Consider the following 27,302-nt stretch of genomic DNA (forward strand, 5'->3'; position numbering starts at 1 on the left):
CACTGAAGTGACGTCGACGTCCGGGTTAGCGGTAGCATTAGCCGTCAGGCAAGTGTTATTTAAATAAACTCCTGATGTACTTACAAACTTTCCAATGCCTTGTTTTATGAGTACAGAACCTATTTGTGCTACTGTAGAAGTTTGGTGCCATTCTGGGCATTATTAGTGCGGTAATTTACCAAATACAGCCTTGGATCCATTAGCGCCTGCACTAAGCCATCCGGCTGATATCTCTAAATAAGCTCTAACTTTAATAATGTTCAGCCAAGGGGAAAGGCTTCTGGGGGGTGTTTTGCTTGAGGTCATGGTGCAAAGGACCCTGGGTTGATTTTACTCTGAACCATCCCTTTAAGTATTATAATGCATAATTAGAAACGGTTAACGGGTGTTCTTTAAACCTCCTCACCCAGTGTTCATATCCTGACTGATCACAGAGATATTAATTAAACCCATAATCGAATCACCCAAGTGGAAAACCGAGCGCAGCACATTTGCATAATTTTACACTCATTCATAGTAATAATCTGTCAGTGTGTGTGAACACCGTGGCAAAATATTTACAGAAGCAAGCAGTGCTGTCAGGTTTCATTAAAACCAGGAGAAAAGGATCATTCTGGGATGGAACAAGTGCCCACACACACACACACACCCACAGGCATCATATGATCCAAGCTCATGAAGAAAGACAGACGATTCATTAAACAACAGCAGGTCAGAGACGTTTCTAAAGTCTCACACTCTCATTCAAACATCACAGATCAATCCATGATTAAAGAGGTCATGTGATCCTCTGAGTCTCGAAGCCACTCCTTCTGAAAAGCACAATGTGCTGTAGTCAATCATTTCATCCCTTAAAACTCATCTTTGATCACCAAAATGACATATCTAAACGGTTTTGCCTTAAAATATCTTGACTGTAACTCGACACCCTTGCCTCATTTAGTATGCACGGTTCTATGAATATGCAAATGAGCCCCGCCTCCACTCACTCACTCAGCTCAGAGATCCACTGGTTGACGATCACACGTTGATCTGATTGGTTACAAGGTAGTTTGTGACGTCAGAAACACCAGTGATTTCAAAGCGTGTTTTTGAGACTGTCTTTGGTTCACTGCAGTTTTAAGGAGGAAATACTCAGCAATGCTGTCGACTTATGAATTTACACATGGTTTGTCTTAAAGCAGATTAAAAACACCAAAAGCTGGATTTAGCCACAGGGGGACTTTAAAATCCTCAGGTTTCACCAAGGTTTGTTTCCCAGGGAATGCATGAACTGATCAAATGTAAACCTTCAATGCAATGTAAACCGCTTTGAATGCATAAATGCAAAAAACAAACAAATGTAAAATAATATTTCATGCAGTTGAGATTAGCATTATAGTACATATGTGAGTACACCATAAGTATGGGGATAATATATATCCAACTTTATATCAAGCTGTGCGATAATATGGTTATAATATGGCGATAATATAAGTCATACACAGATTTGGAGCAACATGAGGATGAGTAAATGATGACTGTTGGATTTTTGACTGAGCGATCCCTTGAAAAGCTCACAGATGGACAGTAGATCATGAGATCTCTCTGAAACAGGAGGATAGCTTGACTCCAGCATGAGGAAATGTGAAGCGCTAAGAGTCATTTAGCGTCTGTCACAGGCCTGTGTAAGCGCTTTAAAGCTCACGGATTACTCAGCAAAACATCCACAGACTGTTTATAGGACATTAACGCAGACATTTCCCAATATAGCAAACACTTCGGAGGCTCGACGTTTGTCAGGCTTGCAAAAAAGTTGCCATCAGAGGAGCTTGAAAAGATAAAGTTGAAAGTCTTAAAAGTTTGTGTAACGGCATCAGTCTGCTTCAGTCAGACTCATGCACTTCTTAGGCTTTAAGTGGATCTCAGACGAGCAGAGGATCATGGGAAGGCTGTATTCTGAGCTCAGGATGTTTTAAGCAACTTAATGCGTGACGGATTCGAGCGTTGTGTTCATCACACCATTTCACGGCTCCTTAAATGTGACGGGGAGAAAATGAAGCCTGATGAAACTCGAATAAGCTGAATGTCATAAAGCCTCTCAAGAACATATTAAGAACTCTCAAGTTATTATTTTCATCATAATTAAGCATTCCTCCACAAAGCCCTAAATTAATACATGATTAACTAACTGTATTTTTCTATGTACATTTCTGAAATGCACTTTCTGTAAAGCTGCTTTGACAATATGTATTGTGAAAAGCGCTATACAAATAAATTTGAATTGAATTGAATTAATGTAAAAATAATGATAAATACACATACACATATTTTTTATATTAGGGGAGTATTTGTTGCACTGTCTTTGATTTATATTGCATAAAATATAATATGCAGTTCTTTTTACTGCAATACAGTAATTTGTTACTGTCATATCATGAGAATCTAGTGAGCCAGTGAGGCAAACAGGAATTACAAAAAATTACAAAATGTATAATAAAATAAATTAAAAAAAAGTAGAGGGAAATATGTCATAATTACTGTCAATGCAAAAACAAATATAGTGATCCTAAAAGTACTCCTTTCTTTTCACAAAAAAAATAAATAAATAAAATTATATATATATATATATATATATATATATATATATATATATATAAAATATTTCATTAATTAATCACCATATATATATATATATATATATATATATATATATATATATATATATATATATATATATACACATACACTTTAATATTTATTTATTATTATTTATATATATAAATAATTAATATTTATATTATTATTATTATTTATATAAATAATTATTTTTATTATATATAATTTCTTTTATTTTTATGAAATGACACTAAATAAGAAGCTAAAACTGCAGTAGGTGGTGGTAAACGTCTAAATGAGTAAGCGAGTCACTAATTCATTCGATTCGTTCGAACAACTGATTCATTCAGGAATGAAGTAAATGGCTCTTTATGAACGAGTCATTGAATCATTGGTTCACTCGATTGATTCGCTCGAAACGCTGATTCATTCAGAAACGAAGCATCACTGTCTGTTGCTCAGAGACGCCGTTCTACAATATTGTGTCTAAAATATAACACAATATTGACTTCTTATTTATTGAACTATTGTATAAAATCAATATCACTCAAAACCAGCACTAGTGTGATATTGGAGCTGTTGCTAGTGTGATATTGATCAACTATATCACGATATAAAAAAACATGAGACAAAAACTACATTTTTGCCCTGATATCATGAATAATAGGGGAATATAACTGCATTCTATAGGCTTCATCACACAGTGAGTTTCTGCCATCACCATCAGCTGGATGAAGTGTAAGATGACCTATGACCTGGGTCTGGGGCGGGTGTGTTAAATTTCCCATAGCTAATTAATTAAATTAACATGTTAAATCGACAGCCCTATACACACACACACACACACACACATACAGAGCAAACATAGGCTGCATATAGAGATGAATTCCCCCTAAACATCACATTAAATACGTGAACAGTGGTTGATCTTGATTTCCATATTGATATTCGTCAGTAGAAAGGAAAAGCCTCTCCTGAAGTCATATCCCGTGGCTTAAAGACTCGCAAGGTGCTTCTGCTCTTCATGAATATTTGAATTGGCTCATACATTATGCAAACCGGGAGCCGCTCATGTCTACATGAGCTAAAGCCTGTGAGCTTCTGAAGTGTTCATGTCTTCTGCTCACAGAAACAAACCATGCGCAGATTAACAGCAGATTACTGCAAACATACAGTACAGCCTCAGAGAGAACACATCAAAACACTCATCATGCTCAAACCTCTTTCTGGAGTCAGTCAAACACAATCTCCGGACACTGCTGTCTGTCATTCTGCCTCAGAAGAGACAAAGCTGTGAAGGTTTGGATATCTCCTGAAAACTGCACCTATTACCAGCCGAACACACTGATCTAAAGCACTTCGCCTTTTCGTTTAATTAGAATAAAAGCACAAACTGAATTAGCATTGACCTTCATCTCATAGTTCTCTCCCAGAACACACTGCTGTAAATACGAGGTCAAAATAAAACCTGTCAGCCTTCCCTTGACCTCTGACCCCCCAAACGCACGGCTTTGTGTGTCAAATGATGGACTACATGACCTCTGACCTCTGCCTATAAGGCAGCTGAGAGAAACGGCAGGTCAAGTTTCTTTGTTTCTCGGGTGTTTCTGCTGATGTCTCACACACATCTCATCGAGACACTGTCTCAAACGCCTCAGATTTGAGAAGATATGATCTGAAATCAGAAGTTGTCAAAAGATCTCAATATGAAACACTTCTCATCAAATGATCTGAGCTGCTCCATATTCAGTTTATAGTATTAAACTCTTACTGGTTATTATTTAAACCTTAAATTATTAAAAGTTATTTTTGGAAACTGAAATGGCTGAAAAATAGCTAAGATTTAAATATTAGATAAAACATTAAAAAACTTAAAAAGAAAATTAGAAATGTTACTTTGGCAAAAAAAGTACAAAAAAACCTTTATATTACATAAAAATAAAGCTATAGATAGAAATATTTAAAATCATAAATACAATTATTTAAACAAAAAAAATGGAAAAAAGCACAATTTTTTTTTTTAAATAAAATGGCTAAAAATGACTAAAACTTAAACTAAAATTAAATCAAAAGCTGAAAATATAAAATAAAAGCTAATTCAACAACTGAAAAAATACTATAATATAAATCATACTAAAATATCATCATTATCTATTTATATTTCTCATATTTAATGAGAAAAATCTGAGACAGAGTTGAATATTTTCCTCTAGTTATTCATGCAAACATTTTAATAACACACAAAAAAATCTGAAGCTCCAGCATTTATTCACCCAGACATTTTCCAACAACAAAATTCCTTGATATTTTTGCCAATTAATATTTTTGTGCAATTAATCTTGTGATTAAATAGATTCAGGATATTCACACATTTTGATCAAATTAAATTTCATAACTTTTCTAATTATTTCATACCTTTTAAATCAGTTTGTAGATATAAAATATCTAATATACAAAAATACAAAGAGCAATTTTAGGCCTGGAAATCATTTGAATTTGAACGTTTCCTGATATTTTCCAGTGAAACGTGGGATCCCTGGGCATGTGTGTGATAATGTGTGTGATAATGTGTGTTTTTGGGGAACTGCACATCAGGATGAACTGGAAGCTTTTACTTGTTTTAAATCACAGTCTGGATAAAGTCCTCCTGAAGAACACAACATGTTAAGGACAGACTGTATACGACCGATGCTTCATGAGTTAAAAACTGTCATGGGTAAAAAGCAATTACACATTTGGATATTTCACCCAAAAATGATGTTTATACTGCTAGTTATTATATCCAAAAAGACATAAAAAGCACATTACAGTATCACGACAGTAGTCCATATGCTATATTTGAAGTCTTCGGAAGTCATAAGATCTTCTGCATTTGGAACAGATTTAAATTGAAGTTGTTATTCACTGAAAATCTTATACATACCACACACACACACACACACACACACACACACACACACCATTGTGCTAACATTCCCATTCAGTTAAGGAAACATTTCTGAAAGTTCTCTGAACATTCACATTTTTTTTGTTTAAAACACATCAAAGGGAACGTTCTATCATTCTTCAGACATTCTGAAACTGTTACTTTTGAATGTTCAGAGAAGTAACAGTTTCAGAATGTTGAAAGAACGTTGAAAGATGAAAGATTACTGTAATGGTGTGTTTTTGGAGCTGGACACTGTGTTTTTTTTTTTTTGTAAGAGCAGCTTTTCTTTCTTTTCTTTCTTTTCTTTCACAGAAGAAATAAAGGTTCGGATCGCCATGAAGTGAGAAAACGTTCATATCAGTTTAAAGTCTCACCGATTTCACAGCTCTCTCCTGCGTATCCCTGCGGACAGAAGCAGCGGAAAGCCTCTCCGTGAGGAAGACACGTCCCTCCATGAAGACAACTGCATCTGTCGTCCACTGCAACACAACACACACACACACACTGCTGTCACTGGTGCTGTGGAGGTGATCCATCAAAATCTGTCTGTGATTATAAAGCACACACACACACACACACACACACACACACACACTGACTAATGAGAGGTTCATGAGGAACACCTGGTAAATGAGTCCAGTTTTACAAACATCATGTGACCCTGGATCACGTCACCAGTCACATGTCACACGGGTATATCTGTGGCAATAGCCAATAATACATTGTATGGGTCAAAATTATCAATTTTTCTTTTATGCCAAAAATCATTAGGATATTAAGTAAAGATCATGTTCCATGAAGATATTTTGTAAATTTCCTACCGTAAATATATAAAACGTTTATTTGTGTGAGTGAATGCAGCACAATCGTGAACATAAATGAACAACTTTAAAGGAGATTTTCTCAATGTTTAAATTTTTTTGTACCCTCAGATTCCAGATTTTCAATAGTTGTATCTCGACCAAATATTGTCCTATCATAACAAACCATACATCAATGGAAAGCTTATTTATTCAGCTTTCAGATCATGTATAAATCTCAATTTAAAACAACTGACCCATGTGACTGCTTTTGTGGTCCAGGGTCACATTTGTCTTACATTACAGCACTGGTAATTTATTGACAGACTGGGACTAGATTTGTACCTTTACCTGCTGCAAAACTGTTTAAATATCTAACACTAATATGAGCAATAATAATAGTGACGCTTGACTTAGACATCACTAAACAGCGACATACAGTTAAATACAGTATTTGTTTAAGGTGTGTGTAATTAACCAAAATCAAACCCAAACCGTGATTAGCTTAGTGTATCAAATAGAAAATGGATGCATGAAATTAGAAGCTTTATGAGCCCAATGACGCAATATTTTAATATGAAGAAATTAAGAGAGCCATAAATATTAATATTGTATTTTAAAAGCTGCACTGTATGTATTATTAGTAGTATTATATTATTGTTCTTAAACACTTTTTGTTTTATATATAATAGTAATATTTGTTATTTTGTTTAATATTCTTTAGTAATAATAAAATATGTAATAATAATAATCACAATAATTATTATGATAAAAATCTATATAATTATTATATTTACAGTATATCAAAGTATAATTATTATAAAATTAATTATTATAACAAATTATACTACTACTACTAATAAAAAGTTATTATTATTAAAATCAATATAATTAACATTTATATTAATATATAATTACCGGTATTATAAAAATAAATTAATGTTTTTTTTGGACAAAAGTGTGCAGTAATAATTTAATAATTATTAAATCATTTAATAATTTTAAGTCACAATTGCAATTTAAAAAAAATTATTAGATTTTTTCCCCTTCTAGTTGAGTTCAAACACAGATCAAATAACTCTCACACATGACAAACTTCTCCATCTGTGTCAGACTGACAGTGTGACATGAAATAATACACATTTATCATTTATAGAGCGATAGCAAAAGTAGATCTGCTTGAACTTCCTTGCATCGAGGACATATTTATACATGTTGCGTTCTGGTCTATTATTGTGGCATCATGAGTTTTAGATTCACCCCACTAAAGATAAGCTGCGTTTGGTCACTTGTGTGCGGTTCTTGAGCAGAATAAACAGACGTCATGATGACAGTCAGTCAGTCTAAAAACACAACACTATCATTTAGTTCTGCTCTCTCCAGAGCCTCTCTTCATCACACCACATGTGCGCTCGTTCAGGCCTGTAATGGCTTTCAGAGAACAGCTCGTTCTAATACACACACTGAATGAGTTTCACCACTGACCTGAACTGTGACAATCCCACATCAACCACATCACCATATATATATATATATATATATATATATATATATATATACACACAGAGAGAGAAAGAATCGAAGATGCAGTGGAATGAAAAATCTTTGTGTGTGAAAGTCAATTCACAGACTCAAGGACATATACGTAATATACATTTAAAGACATCACAAATCAACATTTACTTACCCTCATGTTGCTCCAAACCGTATATCCTAAAACAATATATGTATATATATATATATATATATATATATATATATACACACACACATGCATATAAACAGGACTTGACATTAACACTTGCTAAATGCGGGTGGACTTCATCAGTGGCGTGCAACACAGTCTCTCCTACTAGACACACTAGTATAATTTGATATATAATATATAAATTTTTCAGTCTTTTAAAGTCCCCCTGTGGTAAAAATCCAGCTTTTAATGTTGTTTATGTGTCTATGTGGTGTTTTTAATGCGCTTTAAGTCAAAGCATGTGTAAATTCATAAGTCGACAGCATTGCTGAGTATTTCCTCCTTAAAACTGCAGTGAACCAAAGACAGTCTCAAAAACACGCTTTGAAATCGCTGGTGTTTCTGACGTCACAAACTACCTTGTAACCAATCAGATCAACGTGTGATTGTCAACCAGTGGATCTCTGAGCTGAGTGAGTGAGTGGAGGCGGGGCTCATTTGCATATTCATAGAACCGCGCATACTAAATGAGGCAAGGGTGTCGAGTTACAGTCAAGCTATTTTAAGGCATGAATAATTTTTTTCAAGGAAAAAACTTTAAATATGTAATTTTGATGATCAAAGATGAGTTTTAAGGGCTAAAATTTTCGACTACAGGGGGACTTTAAAGAAGCATCTGAAATAATAAACTAAGTACAATGTAGTGATTTTTCTATACATATATAGATATAACTGAAACGCTTTCAATATTTTCAAACATCTCTCCAACAGCGAGTGACACACAAACCCGCCTCTCTTCACTCACTCATTTCATTTGCTCCGGCGTATTGCACGCACATAAAGCCGCCTCTCAGTACTAAACTAAGTTATTTTTCTACACTTAAACAGTCAAATACACAAAATAATGTCAAAATGCCGGTCTTGGCAAGTATTCACGTTAACACAGTCAGTTGTGTTTTAAGTGAACGTAAACAGTTGAGAAAGAAAACGCACGTGTAACAGTATAATGGATCCGTGCGTCAGGTCTTAAAGTGACAGTAGCCTAATATTCCTGCTGCCAAATTATGAGATAATGTCAAAAATATCTATATGGAAGTTTCCCCATGGTATCGATGGCGAAATTGTGGCCAGTGAAAATACTGAGTGACCAGTAACTTTGGAAAACCACTAGCCACAGTGACTAGTGAACAAAAAAGTGAATGTCAATATAAGAATATCTCTTTTTTTCCCCACAGAAGCAAGAAATACATAAAGGTTTATATCTGTATAATTATGTTAGTCTTTGTCTTTTCCTCTGTCTCTCTCTCACACATTGATGGGCTTCACAAACTCTCTTGGATGCACTGAGGTTCTGTTGTCATGGTAACTGTGCGGAGAGCAACCCACCGATAATCCTCTCGTTCCACAGGCCACGCCCCTTTTTACTTATTTACCGGCATCACATGGCAAACCATCGTTTCAGCCCTAATTGGTTTGCTTGTTTTAAGCACAAATGCAAACGAGGCACATCCTTGAGGTCACACCAGCATGCCATGACGGGATATACTGTACACAGAAAACTATATGTGACATTATATAACTGTTAAAAATCACCTCTCACCTATGCATTTCCCCTCTTAACCTCACAAAGCAGAGCGATATGCAAATATTGCATACTGAGAGAGAGAAATAGAGTGTGATAATCGCATAATCATCAGAGGTAAAGAATAACCCATCAGACAGACTGATTTAATTCAGTGTTTACACAGCTGCAAATTTACTTCCACATCATCACATTAACACAGCGTGTGCTTTAATCTTCTTCAAAACACTTCAATGATATTATTAACACGCTGCGCATAAATAATACCATTTTATACAAAAACTCTGTTAGTTAGATTAAAATGTCACACTTACAGTATTTCAAATTACAATATTTAATATTTAAAAGATCTACTTTTCTAGCTTTTTCGAAATAAAAGAGATTTTAAACATACAGACCAATGTTATTTTGATCTCATTGATATATTATAGTTCTTTTTAATTCGTTTTTATTTTTAGAATTTCCATTTCCTTATAATTAAAGTTCATTTTCTAGTAATTGTGTGCGTGTTTTGTCACTTTTATTAGTTTTTCTTAACTATCTATATATTGTTTATACATTTTTTGTTTTAGCTATTATTCTAGTACTTCATGAAACTAAATGAAAATGAGAAATGTTGTCAACTAGCTGGATAAAATAAGTTCTTAAACATATAAACAAAGTTATTTCATTCCGCTAGTTGCATATTTATATATATATATATTTGGTACGGACGTCAGTGTGTTTCCTCCACATCAGTCATGTCAGTCTGTACAGGCCACAGGGCTCTTGTGATTGACAGGTGATGTAACACTGAAGGTCAAATCTGGCATTCTTCAGGACGACAGACAGGAGACACTAGAGAATGTCGGTTTGTGCCAGTCCGACTGCTTCTAACATGACCGGAGAAAAGACAGAAAAGCCAGTTAGCAGCCAGAGATTGAGTGGAGACTAAAATAAGAAGATCTGCAGTCATGAATGTGACGAGCTCTCGTGCATTAAAACACTTTCCCTGAGAGTCAGAGCTAATCAGAGCAGATGCTGAAGATGAGTGTGAACACACACACACACACACACACACACACACACACACACACACTCACACACGCACATGCACACACACACACACACACACACACACACGCACGCACACGCACATACACACACCTCCCACTGTAGCGTATCACATTTTCAAGAGCCGGGTGAAGTGCTAAACAGCTGGGAGATGAATAGTGGCACATACATGCATTTATACACACACACACACACACACACACACACACACACTCTCACAGACACACAAACTCACACACACTTTCACAAATTCTCACACACACAAACTCACACGCACATGCTCACATGCGCACACACACTCACACTCTCACACACACACACACACACACACGCATGAGTGACTGAAAAGTCATTACAAAAAGTGAAATAGACTGTATAGATTAGTCGATATATCATTTATTTCATATCAATGAAAAAAGCTCCTCACTAACCTACATTCCACAACAATCCAAATGTAATTAATATTCATGAGCATAGCTAATAAGTGTTATATTGTGTCTCTGCACTTTTTAAACGATTCTGAAACATGTGAAAAGTGAATCGGACACATCAGGCCACGAGTCAATGAAATGTACTGATTATCTGCCATGTGCTCATTAATTATAATGGTTTGGTTGCTACGCCAGACAATCAGCACAACTAGTGTGAAATCGATTTTTATGTCCATTTTGACATCCAAACATTCCTAACTGGCCGCAAACTCTCAGTATTATAAGCAATTCTGTGGGCGTTGATTAATATTCATGCACCAATATGAATATTCATGCAGTGAGCCCTCCGCCCAAAGCACACACTCATCACATAATTAAACCCAACAAGAGTCTCTCTCCTGCACCTGGACGTCCACCCACCTGCCATATCTGATTCAAAGGTTATTCAAAATCTCTCATCTGGTGTAAATACTGTGCAGGCATCAGGACACGCTCTCGAAACAGGAGGAAAACAGGTTTTTTAATGGTTCTTTGCAGCAACTTAAGTTAAAAAAACCCTCATCAAAACATTTTTGGCTTTATAAGGTTGCACTTTTATAAAGAAACAAAATGTTTCTCTACATAATCTATCTAAATGTAACCTGCGGAAACGACTTTGACCAAGTATAATGTCATCAATCCCTCTTGTTTTCCAACCCCTAATACGATGTTTGTGGATATCTGCTCAAACGTAGATGTTTATAATGTGGTAACAATAATGTTTCATTGTGAGGAGCGGCTCGATCGCTTCAGTAAATGGTCTCTACAAGCGCTGTGAGTTTGGAAGACTCACGCTGTGCATTTGAAAAGCAAAATGCGTCAAACATTAGGCTACATGTTTTTACTCCAATCTCATTTCATAACGAATGATAACATTTGAAGTAACATATGATAATCCATATATTTTTCTCTAGTGTAGTGTACTGAAGTGTTTCTTTATAATGATATATAGTTATAGGCCTATATATCCTATAGGTCTAGTTATAGTTATAGAAAAATCACAATTAGATTTTATTAAATCACACAGCCCTAGTTTCTCCTGATATCAGCATGTTCACAGTTGTTGTTGTTTTTTTACAGGGACCAAATGCCACTGATGAGTCCTGCTGACTTAAAACATTCACACGAGTCTCTGTACATGAACATGGTAAAATGAAAAAGCAAACACCTTGGAAATGACAGGTATGGTGAACATGAACTGTTTCAGGAATGGCACAAAGGTGTATGACTGTTCAAGTCTCTGTCTTTAGATCACACTGATCTATTTCCTGTGCCATTCCTGAAACAGTTCATGTTCAATAATGTGCCTTTTTGTCCTTCGTTAAGTATCTTTGGATTATAGTTGTGTTGTAAATAAATCCAAATAATTAAAAAGCAATTATTTTAATCTCTCTACATTCTTTGTTCTAGTTCCCTCACAGTCCCACCTGATAGGGCCATTAGGGGAGGGTCTTTGTCTTCTCAGTTGTGAAACACATCAATATTCATGATGACTCATGCCCTCCTTGCATATAGCTTTCTTACACAAAACATGTCTTTCAAATCCTCACTTCTCATCCTGTTGTATCTGTCTGAAGCATTTTACACAGTTAACCACCAGATCCCCCAGTCAATCCTAAAGACGAAGGGCATCTCAGGAACCGCACTCCAATGGTTCAACCTCTCAGGTAGGTCCTTTAGGCTGTCATAGAGAAGTGAGGTGTCTAAGACCCAACATCTAACTACTGGAGTACCTCAGGGCTCAGTGCTTGGACCACTTTTCTTCTCCATCTACTTGTCATCACTAGGATCTGTCATTCAGAAACGTTTTTTCCTATCACTGCTACGCTGATGACACACACAACTCTACCTCTCATTCCAACTAGAAGATCCGACGGTAGCTTCTCACATCTCAGCCTACCTGACAGACATTTCTTGCTGGATGAAGGACCACTACCTTCAACTCAACCTTGCGAAGACAGGGCTGCTTGTGATCCCGGCCAACCCAACATTACACCACAACTTCTCCCTTTAGCTAGGTTCGTTATCCATAACTCCATCAAGGTCAGCCAGGAACCTTGGAGCTGTGATTGATGATCAATTGAACTTCACAGACCACATTGCTAGAAATGCCCGGTCCTGCAGATTCGCCTCATTCAACATTAGGAGGATCAGGCCATTCCTATCAGAACATGCTACACAAATCCTTGTCCAAGTGCTTGTTCTATCCAGACTGGACTATTGTAATGCTCTCCTGGCTGGTCTTCCAGCTTGCACTGTCAAACCTCTGCAACTGATCCAGTGCAGTGTGTCTTTAACGAGCCGAAGAGACACACGTCAACACCTCTCCTCACAAAATAGCACTGGTTGCCAGTTGCCGCTCGCATCAAATTCAAGGTACTGGTGCTTGGCTTCAGAACAACCACGGGCTCTGCTCCCTTTTACCTAAACTCAGTACTCCAGACGTATGTGCCCTCCAGAAGCTTGCATTCTTCAAGTGAATGTCGCCTCGTGGTGCCATCTCAAACAGGCACAAAATCGCTTTCACAGACCTTTACCTAGACTGTTCCCTGCTGGTGGAATGACCTGCCTAACTCAACTCGAGCTGCTGAGTCCGTAGCCATTTTCAAGAAACGGCTGAAGACGCATCTTTTTCGGCAACACTTGATCCGTTAATACTAACACTTTATTTTATTTTTTTGTCTTCTATTCTATATCTATTTAAAAATCTCATAGCTGATCTATACAGGTGGAGCTGAGGAAGGTGGAGGGTTTCTGAAAGCACGCTGCACTGCTATGGCAAATGCTACCCGTATATTTGAAGGTGAAGCACGCAAGCTCATTGGCTACTGATACAGCAGGAACCAATCAGCTGTGCCCTATACATAATGATGTGATTACGAGCAGGTTGAGTTAGGGCCTATTAGCCTGCGCCACCTAGAGTTTCATGACAGAATTTTGTATATAATTCACGTGATTCCTGCAATCCGTAAAAATCCCAGAACCCCCATTAGCAACCTCAGCATTTATAAACCCTGCGTACGGTCCTGATTGAAAACATAAACTCTTACCATCTCCTCCAATGGAGTGGTTCTTCCTGACGGCCTCTGTGCTGCTCAGATCCAGCTCTACGCTGCTGTTTCCCGTCGTTCCAAAGCTTGCCGTCCAAGACTCGTCTGCAGATGCTGAGATGGTCGATCCACTGTTTTCAGCACTAAAAGACACTCCAGAGGGTGTCGCTGTGCTGTGGACGATGGCTGTCGTCATCTCAGTGGTGCTTGGGTTGGGTCGCTTGGATTTGTTCCTGCGTCTGTACTGGATTTCTCCACGGGCCTCACGGCCGTGTGCGGGACCGGTGGTGGCGAGGGAACCGGTGGTGGCGAGGGAACCGGTGGTGGCGAGGGAACCGGTGGTGGCGAGGGAATCGGTGGTGGGGAGGGAATCGGTGGTGGCGAGGGAATCGGTGGTGGGGAGGGAATCGGTGGTGGCGAGGGAATCGGTGGTGGCGAGGGAATCAGTGGTGGCGAGGGAATCGGTGGTGGCGAGGGAACCGGTGGTGGCGAGGGAACCGGTGGTGGCGAGGGAATCGGTGGTGGCGAGGGAATCAGTGGTGGCGAGGGAACCGGAACCGGAAACAGTGGTGGCAAGGGAACCAGTGATGGCGAGGGAACCGGTGGTGGTGAGGGAACCGGTGGTGGTGAGGGAACCGGTGGTGGCGAGGGAACCAGTGGTGGCAAGTGAACCAGTGGTGGCGAGTGAACCAGTGGTGGCGAGGGAACCGGTGGTGGCGAGGGAACCAGTGGTGGCAAGGGAACCAGTGGTGGCAAGTGAACCAGTGGTGGCGAGGAAACCGGTGGTGGCGAGCGAACCGGAACCAGTGGTGGCGAGCGAACCGGAACCGGTGGTGGCGAGGGAACCGGTGGTGGCGAGCGGACCGGATCCGGTGGTGGCGAGGGAACCGGTTCTTGACGTCACCACCGTCAGGGGCGTTTGGGACGACAGATACGTATCTCCCCATGAGCTGCCCTCCGTCTCCAGGACTCTACTCTCTCCAGAGTAATTCTCAGTTGTTACGGAGACTTTGGGTTTGCCGGTTTTGGTTTTCTGCACAGCTATTTCGGTCACCACGACCCAATCTCCTATTCTCTGTGCAGGTCGACCCGTGCTGTTGGTGTTTGGCAGTATTGACGTCGACACGTCTGAACTTCTGGATGTGCTTAATTTATCAGTGACCGATGAAGGACGAGACAGCCATGAGCGACTCCACCATGATATCAACCCTGTGAAGACAAACACAAGCTGTGATTACTGTGGTGGTTTATTCAATCAGCAGTGCATCTTCTCGGATTCATTTCTACAATCTGTTTTTTTTGTCTCGAGAGAGAGGAAATTTGTCTGCCAGACTTTCTCATTAATTATTCATTTGACTCCAGTTTTTATTTACTCGTCCAAGACTTCAGGCTGTTAGTGGTCAAACATCACTACTACTGTTGCTCATTTTTAAGATCAGTTATCTGAATCAAACTTTAGCGTGTAACTCCATCCGTTCATGTCTGTTTGTTCTAATAATTTCTCAAGTTATGTGTTTTGTTGAGGTGATCAGATGCACCATTTTTACCACTAAAGGCAGGAATGCAACACGACTTTTATAATCTGAACAGATTTTAAAGCACTAGGCATTATGCACTTGCTGTCTTTCTTACTGAGCAGCATTCACTAAACAACACACAAACTCAAGAAAAAACACATTGCTAGGAGACGCATGACAAACGAAAACAATGTAATCTCTTCTAAGTCTGACTGGATGGAATTCAGGTTTGAAGCTAAAAATGTGTTCATCATACACAGTGATTTTCTTTGAAATCTGTCAAGTCAAATCTGCAGACTGGCTCTAACTTTTGGCAACTGGGCATTGACTCAAATTGGGGCAAAAATCTGGGCAAAAGCCTAAAACTATTAAAAAAGTAGTTTTTGTTCATTCAAATAAAGCAGAAATAAAAGAAAGAAAGAAAGAAAGAAAGAAAGAAAGAAAGAAAGAAAGAAAGAAAGAAAGGAAAAAGAAATGTTTATTTGGCAGCTAACTTAAATTAAAACGAGTTGCAGTACAAAAATTACAAAAACATAAAACTGAAATAAAAATACCTAATGAATTTACAAAAAATTAAACTAAATTAATTATAATAAAATAAAATAACTAATTCAAAATACTAATAAATACTATATTAAATAATACTGAAATAACACTGATTCTTTATTAAAACATAGGAGACGTCTGATCTTCACATTGTGCCGCTCACAAAATTAAATCCCAAATGTTTTCACTTAATGCACAATATAATATCACAGCAAGAAGAACCAGCTGATGGATGAAAAGCAATGGGTATTTTACATCAAATGTGATTTTACTAAAAAAAAAGAAGCTGTTCCAAAACCTAGTGAGCTGCCTTGCTTTTATATAGGCAATGCAGAAAAACAAACTTAACGCAAGTACATAAGCACTTGGCCAGCGCATCTACTTGCATTCAGTTATGAACCGTGTGTGAAATTAATCTTGCATTGCTAGAAGCTAATAATCTAAGTACGCCTGCAGGCCAAATGCTCGCGGCTTCATTTGTGTACTTGTTTCTGGCCTAAAGCAGCATCTTAATGGATGAGTGGTCTGAAATTCTCCACATAATAAACTAAAATAACAAATATTGGGTGAAATAGTCTGTCTTAAATGCGGTGTAGGTAGGGAGTGCAGTAGGCTTTCGAACAGACAAGGTGCCTGATGTACAGTATAAATGTTATGTTCGCACATTTCAATGCCCTTTTTGTGCATATGCAATGTTTATACATCATTTACACGCACATATTGGGATTTATAAAAAATAAAACTTAGCGTAAATATGTGCACACCATTTGTGCACAACAGAATGATTTAAAAACTGTTTTTATTTGTATATATATATATACACATTTAGTTGAAATATCGCACTCTCATCAATGGAGTTAAGCACTCAAATAATACAATGTAATTATCCAGAAGTTAAACAAAAAAATATATGAATTTGTTTAGATTGTTTTGTTTGTCAGTGACAATTGTATTGTCACTATCCACTGACTGGGTTTTATAAAGGGAATTTTGCCCAGATTCAAGCTTTTGTGCGTGTATACACTTTCAGGATGAAATCACTGGAAAGTTTTATACATGAGGTCCCATGTATATTTGGTATATCAGCAGAATAAACCACACAAAGTATTCAAGCGTACAGTTAGCGTACGTAAGTGAACGGTGTGGTAGCAGTTTTCCCGTTTCTGGCTTTCAACCCTCCATTATGAAGCTTCCACTGGGACAGAGCCCAAATTCTGTCTTCATGGAAAATGGACTTTAATAATGTAGGCGACAGGCCTAAGTTTCCATTTGACGTTAAACATTAATGCTGTCGGGTTCAGTTTGGACCAGACAAGGTATCTGTATTAATGAAGGCAGAAAGGACACTAACTGAAGTATTATCTTGAAACTTTAACGTTCAGGCCTCCTCGACTTGAGATGGATGGACACTTTTTTTATTCATATGTTTCTACAGGAATATACAGATAAATACTTTTTAAAGTCTCCATGAAGTCAATAATTTTATCCCTTAAAACACATCTTTGATCATCAAAATGACGTTTTTTTCCTTGAACATTTTTTTTCTTCATGCCTTAAAATAGCTTGACTGTAACTCGACACCCTTGCCTCATTTAGTATGCGCGGTTCTATGAATATGCAAATTAGCCCCGTCTCCACTCACTCCCTCAGCTCAGAGATCCACTGGTTGACGATCACACGTTGATCTGATTGGTTACAAGGTAGTTTGTGACGTCAGAAACACCAGCGATTTCAAAGCGTGTTTTTGAGACTGTCTTTGGTTCACTGCAGTTTTAAGGAGGAAATACTCAGCAATGCTGTCGACTTATGAATTTACACATGCTTTGACTTAAAGCAGATTAAAAACACCACATAGACATATAAACAACATTAAAAGCTGGATTTTCACCACAGGGGGACTTTAATATCCTCTCTTCCCAGTCTGTCAGTAACGCTCTGTTTACTTCCTGTCTCTATGAAGCTCCTCCTTCTGAAAAGCACACTGTGCTCTGATTGGTCGGCTGGATCAGTGTGTTGTGATTGGTCGAGCGCTTCGAGTGTGTTTGGGAAATGTCCCGCCCCTTACCATAACCGCCAGTTCAACACACTACTAACTAACTCAACCAGGCCCCGCCCCTTTATTCTGTGTATGAATTATTTAAATGAGGAATATTGTGACGTGTTCGTTCCCGGAAGAAACTCAAGACTACAATGGAGGCGTTTCAGGAGTTCAGAAACACTGACACTGATATAGAGAAGAACTCAGCAACATTAAACACACTAAACAAAGATGCTCACGGGAAAAGGTATAATAGTCACCTGAGTCAGGAGTGGCAGTGGTTTGCGTGTCCATCACGGGCGTCACACTCTTGGTTGTCGTCTCCGCATCACTTCCTGTCAAGTAGCTCCAGGGTTTCCACAATGAGCTGACGATGTTGTTGAGGGAACTCTTGCTCTTTCCTTGAGGAGCTGTAGGACTGACAGCCTGACCGGATAGATCTTCATCCTCTTCTTCTGTGGCCGAGCCTCCAGGACCCGGATCTGACCCCGGAGCTGGAACCACCTGTTCTCCGTCTGGGAACGAGTCCAACTGTCCGCTCCAGTCCAGAGACGTGTCTCCAGCTCGGAGACGGGCTGTCAGATACTCGTCTGAGAGCTCGGGGGCGTCAGCGGCCATGTGCAGATCCAAATCTTTGTCCAAATCCACCTGTCCGGTCCAGTTAGTGGGATGAAGGTCGGGAAGATCCGACTGTGTGTCTGGAACACAGTCAGAGAAGAGCTTCATTAAGTTTAACATGGAAAAATAACACTGTTTACTTTCAAAATATTACATTATTTTCTAAATATGACAGGATAGTTCAGATTTAACTCGCACTTTGCATGGCAAGTATGAGAAATAATTCATTTTAACAACATGCATTACCATTGAAGAGTTCGGTGTCAGTACGATTTTTTTATGTTTTTGTGAAAGAAACCGGAGTATTGTGAAATAATATTCCACTTTAAAATGTCTGTTTTTGTGTGATTATATTGAAAAATTTAACATCAACATCATTGCTTTAGTCTTCAGTGTCACATGATCCTTCAGAAATCATTCTAATATGATGATTTGATGCTCGAGAAACATTTATGATTATTATCAATGTTGGAAACAGCTTCATATTTTTGTAGAAACCGTGATACATTTTATTTTTCAGGATTCTTTGATGAATAGAAAGTTCAAAAGAACAGCATTTATTTCAAATAGAATCTTTTGTAACATTATAAATGTCTTTACTGTCACTTTTGATCTATTTAATGCTTCCTTACTGAATGAAAGTATTCATTTCTTTTGATCTTTTGAAAACTTAGATAGAAAGGTCGATGTAACATTAAGTTTTGTATAAATTCTAATTTATATACTGTAACTCCATGACTTTTGGTGGAAAATATTACTGATTTTCAAACCATTCTAACTTTTAAAAATATGCAACATCACCTTGGTGATATATTTAAATCTGCAGAGTTTAATTATCAATCAAAACATTAAAAAAATGTTTGCAAGGTCATTTAAAAATCTCTTAAACTCTCATCCTGTTCTAAAGAGAAGCTGAAGAATGGATTTGACAATCTAAATGATGACTATTTTCTATGCAAAAACCTTGACTGATATTAAAAGTGGACAAAATATGGTAAAATATGCTCCCTTTACCAATAACAAAGAAGATGTTTTGATGGATTTAGTATATAGAAATGTGGACTCAGTATAAGTGACGGTGACTGAACAGATAATCCACTGGTTAATGATGTATAAATGAATTGTACCAGTGGTGGCCGAGTGAGATCGGGATGCGTCGTCTCCAGTCATGTACCTCCACGGTCTCAGCAAGGACTTCATGATGCCCGTCACAGCCTTCTGCGGTTTCTCTGCTGTCGACGGATTCAATTCAATTACTGCAGTTTCTCTCTCTAAACACATTACTCAAGTGTAGAGCATATGCAAGCGACGTCAAGGTCACGGGTTCGTCTTGTCAGATAAATAAATCTATATGTATAGTCAAACGTCTAAGGGTACATTCAGAATGACATACCATCTGCATCTACTATAAAAATAAAATAAATGTAGTATGCCTTATGTATACTGTGCAAAGTTTGCAAATTTTCTTAATGCATAGAATACCAAATTCAAATAAATTGTGAAGTATATAAAAATGGTGAAAGATATTGTCTCATAAAGCAATGCATTTGACTTGACTTTGCATTTCCAGTGTTTCCAGTGACTTTTAAAACCACAAAACTGGTTTAAAAAATGCAGAATATCTTTATTTTCAAGATGACAGCTGAACGGCAATTGCTGAATATTATTACTACTGTTATTTTAATTATATATTATTTATTAATATTATATATGAAACTATTTATTTAAAACATAGTATACTTAATAGTATATTATTTAGTATATGTATTTATTTAGTAAATAATTAGATATTTAAAACACTTACTTAAATAATTATATTACAACAGTATAAATAATTATATTAAAATATAATTATAATAATATTAATAACAATAATAAATTGGTTAATAAAATGTAAAACTTGCTGAATATTATTATCACTATTATTTTAATTATATATTATGTATTAATATTATATATTAAATTATTTATGACAGCTGAATGGCACTTGATGAATATTATTATTACTATTATTTTAATTATATATAATGTATTAATATTAAATATTACAATATGTATTTATTTATTTAATACATAGCACACTTAATAGTATATATAGTATATTTATTTATTTATTAAGTAAATAAACATTTTAAACAATATTTATATATAATAAACAATTAATATAAGTATATTACAATTATATACATATTTATATTAAAATATAATAATAATAATAATAATAATGATAGATTTTATTTATTTTAAATTAGTTTTGAAAATTAAAAATATATACATTTCGAAAATGAAAGCTGAATGGCTTTTGTTGAATTAAACATGCAACATTGAAGTTGTTAAAAATATTATGCAATACACTTTAAGCATTTTAATCAACAGTTCATTTTTTGTTAACCTTTAACCAAATGTCTTGGAGTATCGCAATAATATCGTATCGTGAGTTCAGTATCGTGATATGTATCGAATCAAAATGCATATAAGTATACCTCAAAGGTATATAATATTGGTACCAAAAGTGTACATATTAGTAGTAAAATTAGGGTACCATCCCAGTGACAGTTTTTGTACCATTTTCTTTCTGTGTGTACCTCGATAGCAGAACGCATCAAAGCGAGCGGATCCGTTTCTCAGTTCTGTTGTTGGAATGGTTGTGACGCCCGGTTCTCCTCCGGGGCACTCGGACCGAAGCGCTCTGATGACAGACCTCACGCTCCCGTCAGACACCCAGCCCGGCTCACAGTGATCCAGGCCGGATCTCCAGGCCAGATAGAGCTGACCCACGCTGGCCAGCCGGCCTCCTGAAGACTCGCAGTGAGAAGAGGCCGAGGCACGGGTCAGTTTATCCGGGACGGAGACGGGGAACACCTCACCTGGAGAAACACAGGACCAGAACAGGTGTGAGTGAGGTTCGGCTCGACTGATGGATTGTGGGTTTTAATGTCACAACACTACCAGGAGTTTAGAATACATGGGGAACTCTTTACAATAAGGTTCATTAGCTAATATTAAAGTATATTGTGTTGTATATTGAATTAATAAATTAATATTTAATATATAAAATGAATACATAATCTAAAATATATATAATATATATTTTTTAATTATTATTATTATTATATTTGAATGACATATACTTGTATATTTAATTATTTATTTAGTAAATAGTATATTATTAAGTAAATTTATTTGTTTGGTAAATAAATAATTAATATATCAAATAAATAAATAATGTAATATTATATATACAATTATTTATTGAATGCATAGTATAATAAATAATATACTACATTATATACTATTTAGTAAATAAATAACTATTTAATATAATATCAATACATACATAAATAAATTAATAATAATAATTAATCATATTTATAATAATAATTAAATTTAGTTAGTCAATTAATACTTAAATAAAATACTACATAAAATAAATACTAACATAAATATTTAATATAATATTAATACATAATTTACAATTAATAAAAAAATTATTAATAATATTTATAATAATAATTATAGTTAGTTAGTTAGTGGGTTAGTGTTTCAAAGCATATCAAAGCAGTATATTAATACATATAGTATATTAATACATTAAAGGGTTCATCGGATGCCCATTTTCCACAAGTTGGTATGATTCTTTAAGATTATTTTATAAGATTATAAGATTACTATTCTAAAGTTTGTAACATATTTTGGTTAAAATTCGTGTAAAACAACACCATTTTTACCTCCTCAAAAACAGCTCTGTTCATAGCCACCCGTTTCGGCGCATGTCTCTTTAAATGATAATGAGGTGCATGTCTCTTTAAATGATAATGAGCAACTGCTCACCCATTATGACATCATATTGCTCGGGAAATCCAAACGGCTTGATTATTGAGAGTGTTTAGCATACCTGTCAACCCTCCCGTTTTTCCCGGGATTCTCCCGTATTTTACCTTGCTATCCCACTATCATCCCGTTTAAATATTTTCCCGTATTTCTCCCGCATTTTTTATCTTTCTATAAAAAAATAAAATAAAATAAAAAATCTCACTGGGCGCAAACCAGTTAAGCGGAAATCCCACCTTGCAGCTAATTTCACTGGTTAAGGTAACAATGACGGGTAGGTTTAGGGATCAGTGTTTGGTGTCGGCAATCAGTACTGTGATTCACATGACCAATAAAATCTTTAGAATCGGCTGAAGTAGTTTGGGGGGAAAATTTCCCTTATTTTCAAATCCCAATGTTGACAGGTATGGTTTAGACTTTTTGAGGATACACACTGCAAAGACACATTTACATGCAAACACCATATAAAAGTGAATTTTGCATCCGATGAGCCCTTTAAAACATGTTTTTCAGAAACCCACCTTGCATGTCATTGGCGAAACAGTACACGTCAAACAATTCTGAAGGGTCCCGTTTCCCATAATTCCTCACTCCACGAGAAAACTCTGTGTGTCCAAAGCAACCGAGCTCCGGTGTCTGTACGGGATACCTGTGGAGAGGAGTGTAAGATCAGATGAAATCCAGAAGAATCCGTATGTAAATATATATATATATTTCTTCATTTCTTCATTCTTATATAGCACAGTTTAATGCAACACGAGTTCATACATGATGCTAAAAATACATAGAAGCGCATAAGCCAGACACAGATGCACTTAAAAACCCCTTCATGAGTGTTCTCACATACAGTAGCGTGTGATTTTAGCCTAAATTTGAAAGCAATTATAGATTTGGCGGATCTGAGATGGAAAAAGATCATTCCCGAGTTTTGGACCCACTCGTTTATCACCCTTATGTTTATATTTTTGTCAAATCAAATCTAAATTGCTTTATTGGCATGACTGTACATAATACAATATTGCCAAAGCTTGGAATACATAGAATAATTTTAAAGACATCAAAATGATCAAATATTTTAACACAACCTAAATTTGAATGTACAAATTAAATTAATTGTACAAATTAACAGTGTAACAAGTTAAATTTGATAGCACAGTGTTTTAACATACACACACACAGTGAGGGTCACTGAGGGAAACACACTGAGGTCAGACACACACATTACACACAGTCTCTCAGGCTGTGGCACACACACACACACACACACACACACACACGTATCTGGCAGCCAGTGCTGCTGTCTGTCCCTCTCCTAGTCTCATCTTTATCTGTAAGTTAGTGAGTTTGTGAAAGTAGAGTTCTCTGACTGAACTGTATTTGTGACAGTGTGTCTCTGTCTCGATCTCTCCTGTCCTACAGTGAACACACACCCACACACACTCTCGGGTAACCAGATATATTTTTGTCCTGCTGACACACACACATAGAAGATGCAGATTCTCTGATCTCAAGATTCTCTGACAACAAATACTGTTGTCATGGAGATGCTAATAAATAATGGACCTGCATTATGGCAAAAGGAGCCTTTTATTATAGATGGAGGTGAGAATAACTAGACATGCTTTTTAGACATTTTTATTTTTCAAAACATTTTGGAACCTTGGAACCGATTTCAAGGTTTGCGTTCTCGAGCCGCTGTTGTCGTGCGGACGAGCGGCCGGAGCGCGTCAAGGGTTTTCTGTTAGAACGGTGTTGTAGGATTGAAAATAATCCAAGATATTTGAAATGAACAAAGACATTTGCTTTACTGTTGTCCACCGCCTCTTTCCCCAATGACCATTTGGAGTCTCTAAAGGCACGAGGGGCTGATAGCGATCAAGGCCTGAAGGTCAAGATGTGTGAACTTCGGGGTCGATGAACTGTCACACCTTCAGTACAATGGGGGAAGTTGTAATCATCTGATTGGTCAGTTTGAACATCTCACATTTGTGTTTTAGTCACATGGTCAGGGAAAGGATAAAAGAAGATCGTAACTGTTGCTCTGTCTCTTTGATGCTCTGGCTTTTTTGATTCTTGGGCCCTTCTTGGCTTTGGGTCTTTGGGTGCTTTCACACCTGCCTCATTTAGTTCGGTTGAATTGCACTAGAGTTCGATTTCCTCATTGGTGTGGTTCGTTTGGGCAGGTGTGAATGCGGCCATCGCATTCAGGTGCGCACCAAAAGCGGACCAAACAAGTGTACCATATTAGCCCAGTTCTGTCAACACTGCAGTGGCTCCCTATTAAACATCGCATCAATTTTAAAATATTGCTGATCACTTACAAAGCACTAAATGGTTTAGCTCCGCAGTACTTGAGCGAGCTCTTAACGCATTATAGTCCTTCACGTCTATTGCGATCTCAAAATTCCGGCCAGCATCTACTGCTGGCGGTAGATCCTTCTCTTATTTAGCACCAAAACTCTGGAACAGTCTTCCTAACATTGTCCGGGAAGCAGACACACTCTGTCAGTTCAAAGCCAGATTAAAGACACATCTCTTTGACCTAGCGTTCACATAATACATTATAGACTTCTATAATTCAATGTTAGGCTGCATAGATTAGGTCAGCCGGAACCGGGAACACTTCCCATAAATCCTGATGTACTCATTACATCATAAGAAGAATGGCATCTACGCTAATTTTAGTGTCTTTGTTTATCCCGAGGTTTTCCCACAGCCTGCCGGATCCAGGCCGTATCCAGATCTGACGAAGGACCTTCGCCTGGACCCGATGACGCAGTGCTGAAGTGCCAACTAGTCTCTCCCTATGGAGGATCCCTTTCCCACTCTACAGATAAAGCAATGTCGGGAAACTCAATTCGCGACCTACCCCGAAGTGACAAAATAAAATAAAATTCTGTATCAAAAATTATAAGGAAACACCAGTACTTTGTTTAGGCTTGGTTTGTAGTGAATTCCAAACCTGCACACATATAATCAAACGCACATAACTATAGAACCAATTCTTAATGCGCACGTGAACGCCATCAGCGTTTCTCACAGGTTCGCGTTTAAAGTCTGTGTAGAGAGAATGGTGTCGTCTTAGATGCCCCTAATTTAATAACAAATTATCGCTGCGATGGAAGCGAATCAATCAAACTAACTTTAGCTGGAAAATAACTTTATTAAAGAACCGCAGTAAAGCCAAAACAATCTCTGTTACCTTAAATTATACGTTTATCTCTGTAAAGCTGCTTTGAAACAATCTACATTGTTAAAAGCGCTATATAAATGAAGATGACTTGACTTGACTTGACTTGTACCGAGACCTCCTAGAAGAAGTGGTCCCGGTACGCTTTGAAACGAACTCTGGTTCTGTACTCATAAAACGAGGCATTGGAAAGTTTGTAAGTACATCAGGAGTTTATTTAAATAACACTTGCCTGATGGCTAATGCTACCGCTAACCTGGACGTCGACGTCACTTCCGAGATTTGGGAAAAGCCCGTAAAAGTCCTGGCAGAAAGCGATCATAAGGATGTAGTGTAACGACGCCCAGTTCCAGGAATGCACTAAAATTTTGTTGGTAGTACCAGTTTATAACAATTATTAGTTAACACTAAGTTGTTAACACTTCAGAAAAAATAATAATTTGTCGTTACACTAAATCCTTATGCATCGCTTTCTGCAGGACTTTTACATGCTTTTCCCAAATCACTGAAGTGACGTCGACGTCCAGGTTAGCGGTAGCATTAGCCGTCAGACAAGTGTTATTTAAATAAACTCCTGATGTACTTACAAACTTTCCAATGCCTTGTTTTATGAGTACAGAACCTGTTTGTGCTACTGTAGAAGTTTGGTACCATTCTGGGCATTATTAGTGCGGTAATTTACCAGATACAGCCTTGGATCCATTAGCGCCTGCACTAAGACATCCGGCTAATATCTCTAGATAAGCTCTAACTTTAATTATGTTCAACCAAGGGGAAAAAGGTGTGTGTGTAGGGGGTGTTTGGCTCGAGGTCATGGTGCAAAGGACCCTAGGTTGATTTTACTCCGAACCATCCCGTTAATTACTAATGATCTTTGCAACGGAAGTGAATCAATCAAAACTAACTTTAGCTGGACAATAACTTTATTCTAGAGCTGCTGTAAAGCCAAAACAATCTCTGTGACTTTAAAGCTGCTTTGAAACAGTCTAGATTGTTAAAAGCGCTGTATAAATGAAGGTGACTTGACTTGACACGCATGAGATGTAACTCTGGTTCACTGGTGTTGCTGACCTGACGCTCTGGTCTTTGAGCCAGCCGGCCTCACAGCTGTTCATACTGGAGTGAAACGCGGCCCACAACTGCTCCACCGAGGCGATCTGAGCCGAATTATCCTCGCACGCTCGCACGGCCTCCGCATACGACAGGGAATATCCGTCCGCAGGAGAACGGTAGTGAAACACCACACCTGAGAACACACACACACATCAACACACAGTTCATTAGCTGTGGACCGGCACAGGTAAAGCTCTCGGGACAGTGGATGCTGTTGGCCAATATTAGTGTTTCTTTAATAATCTGCATGTTTCTTATACCTGATTTGTTTTTAAAAAGC

General features: G+C 37.4%; 1 protein-coding gene across 3 annotated transcripts in view; it reads right to left on the minus strand.

Annotated features, from left to right (window-relative positions):
- The window catches only part of ncana (neurocan a), a 91,684-nt gene that overhangs the window by 20,500 nt on the left and 43,882 nt on the right, over window positions 1-27,302 (minus strand). The window contains exons 4-10 of one of the 3 annotated variants that reach the window (XM_079876418.1): window positions 26,981-27,155; window positions 23,241-23,368; window positions 21,474-21,755; window positions 20,016-20,117; window positions 18,531-18,968; window positions 14,170-15,378; window positions 5,902-6,006 (exon numbers count right to left, since the gene is read on the minus strand). In XM_079876418.1, coding sequence (XP_079732544.1) covers window positions 5,902-6,006; window positions 14,170-15,378; window positions 18,531-18,968; window positions 20,016-20,117; window positions 21,474-21,755; window positions 23,241-23,368; window positions 26,981-27,155 — 2,439 coding nt within the window. Of the gene's footprint in view, window positions 1-5,901; window positions 6,007-14,169; window positions 15,379-18,530; window positions 18,969-20,015; window positions 20,121-21,473; window positions 21,756-23,240; window positions 23,369-26,980; window positions 27,156-27,302 lie in introns of all 3 variants that reach the window. The other 2 variants (XM_079876417.1, XM_079876419.1) reach the window with 2 other exon arrangements.

This window comes from Squalius cephalus, assembly GCF_949319135.1.
Source record: "Squalius cephalus genome assembly, chromosome: 7".
In the NCBI taxonomy this organism is placed as follows: domain Eukaryota; kingdom Metazoa; phylum Chordata; class Actinopteri; order Cypriniformes; family Leuciscidae; genus Squalius; species Squalius cephalus.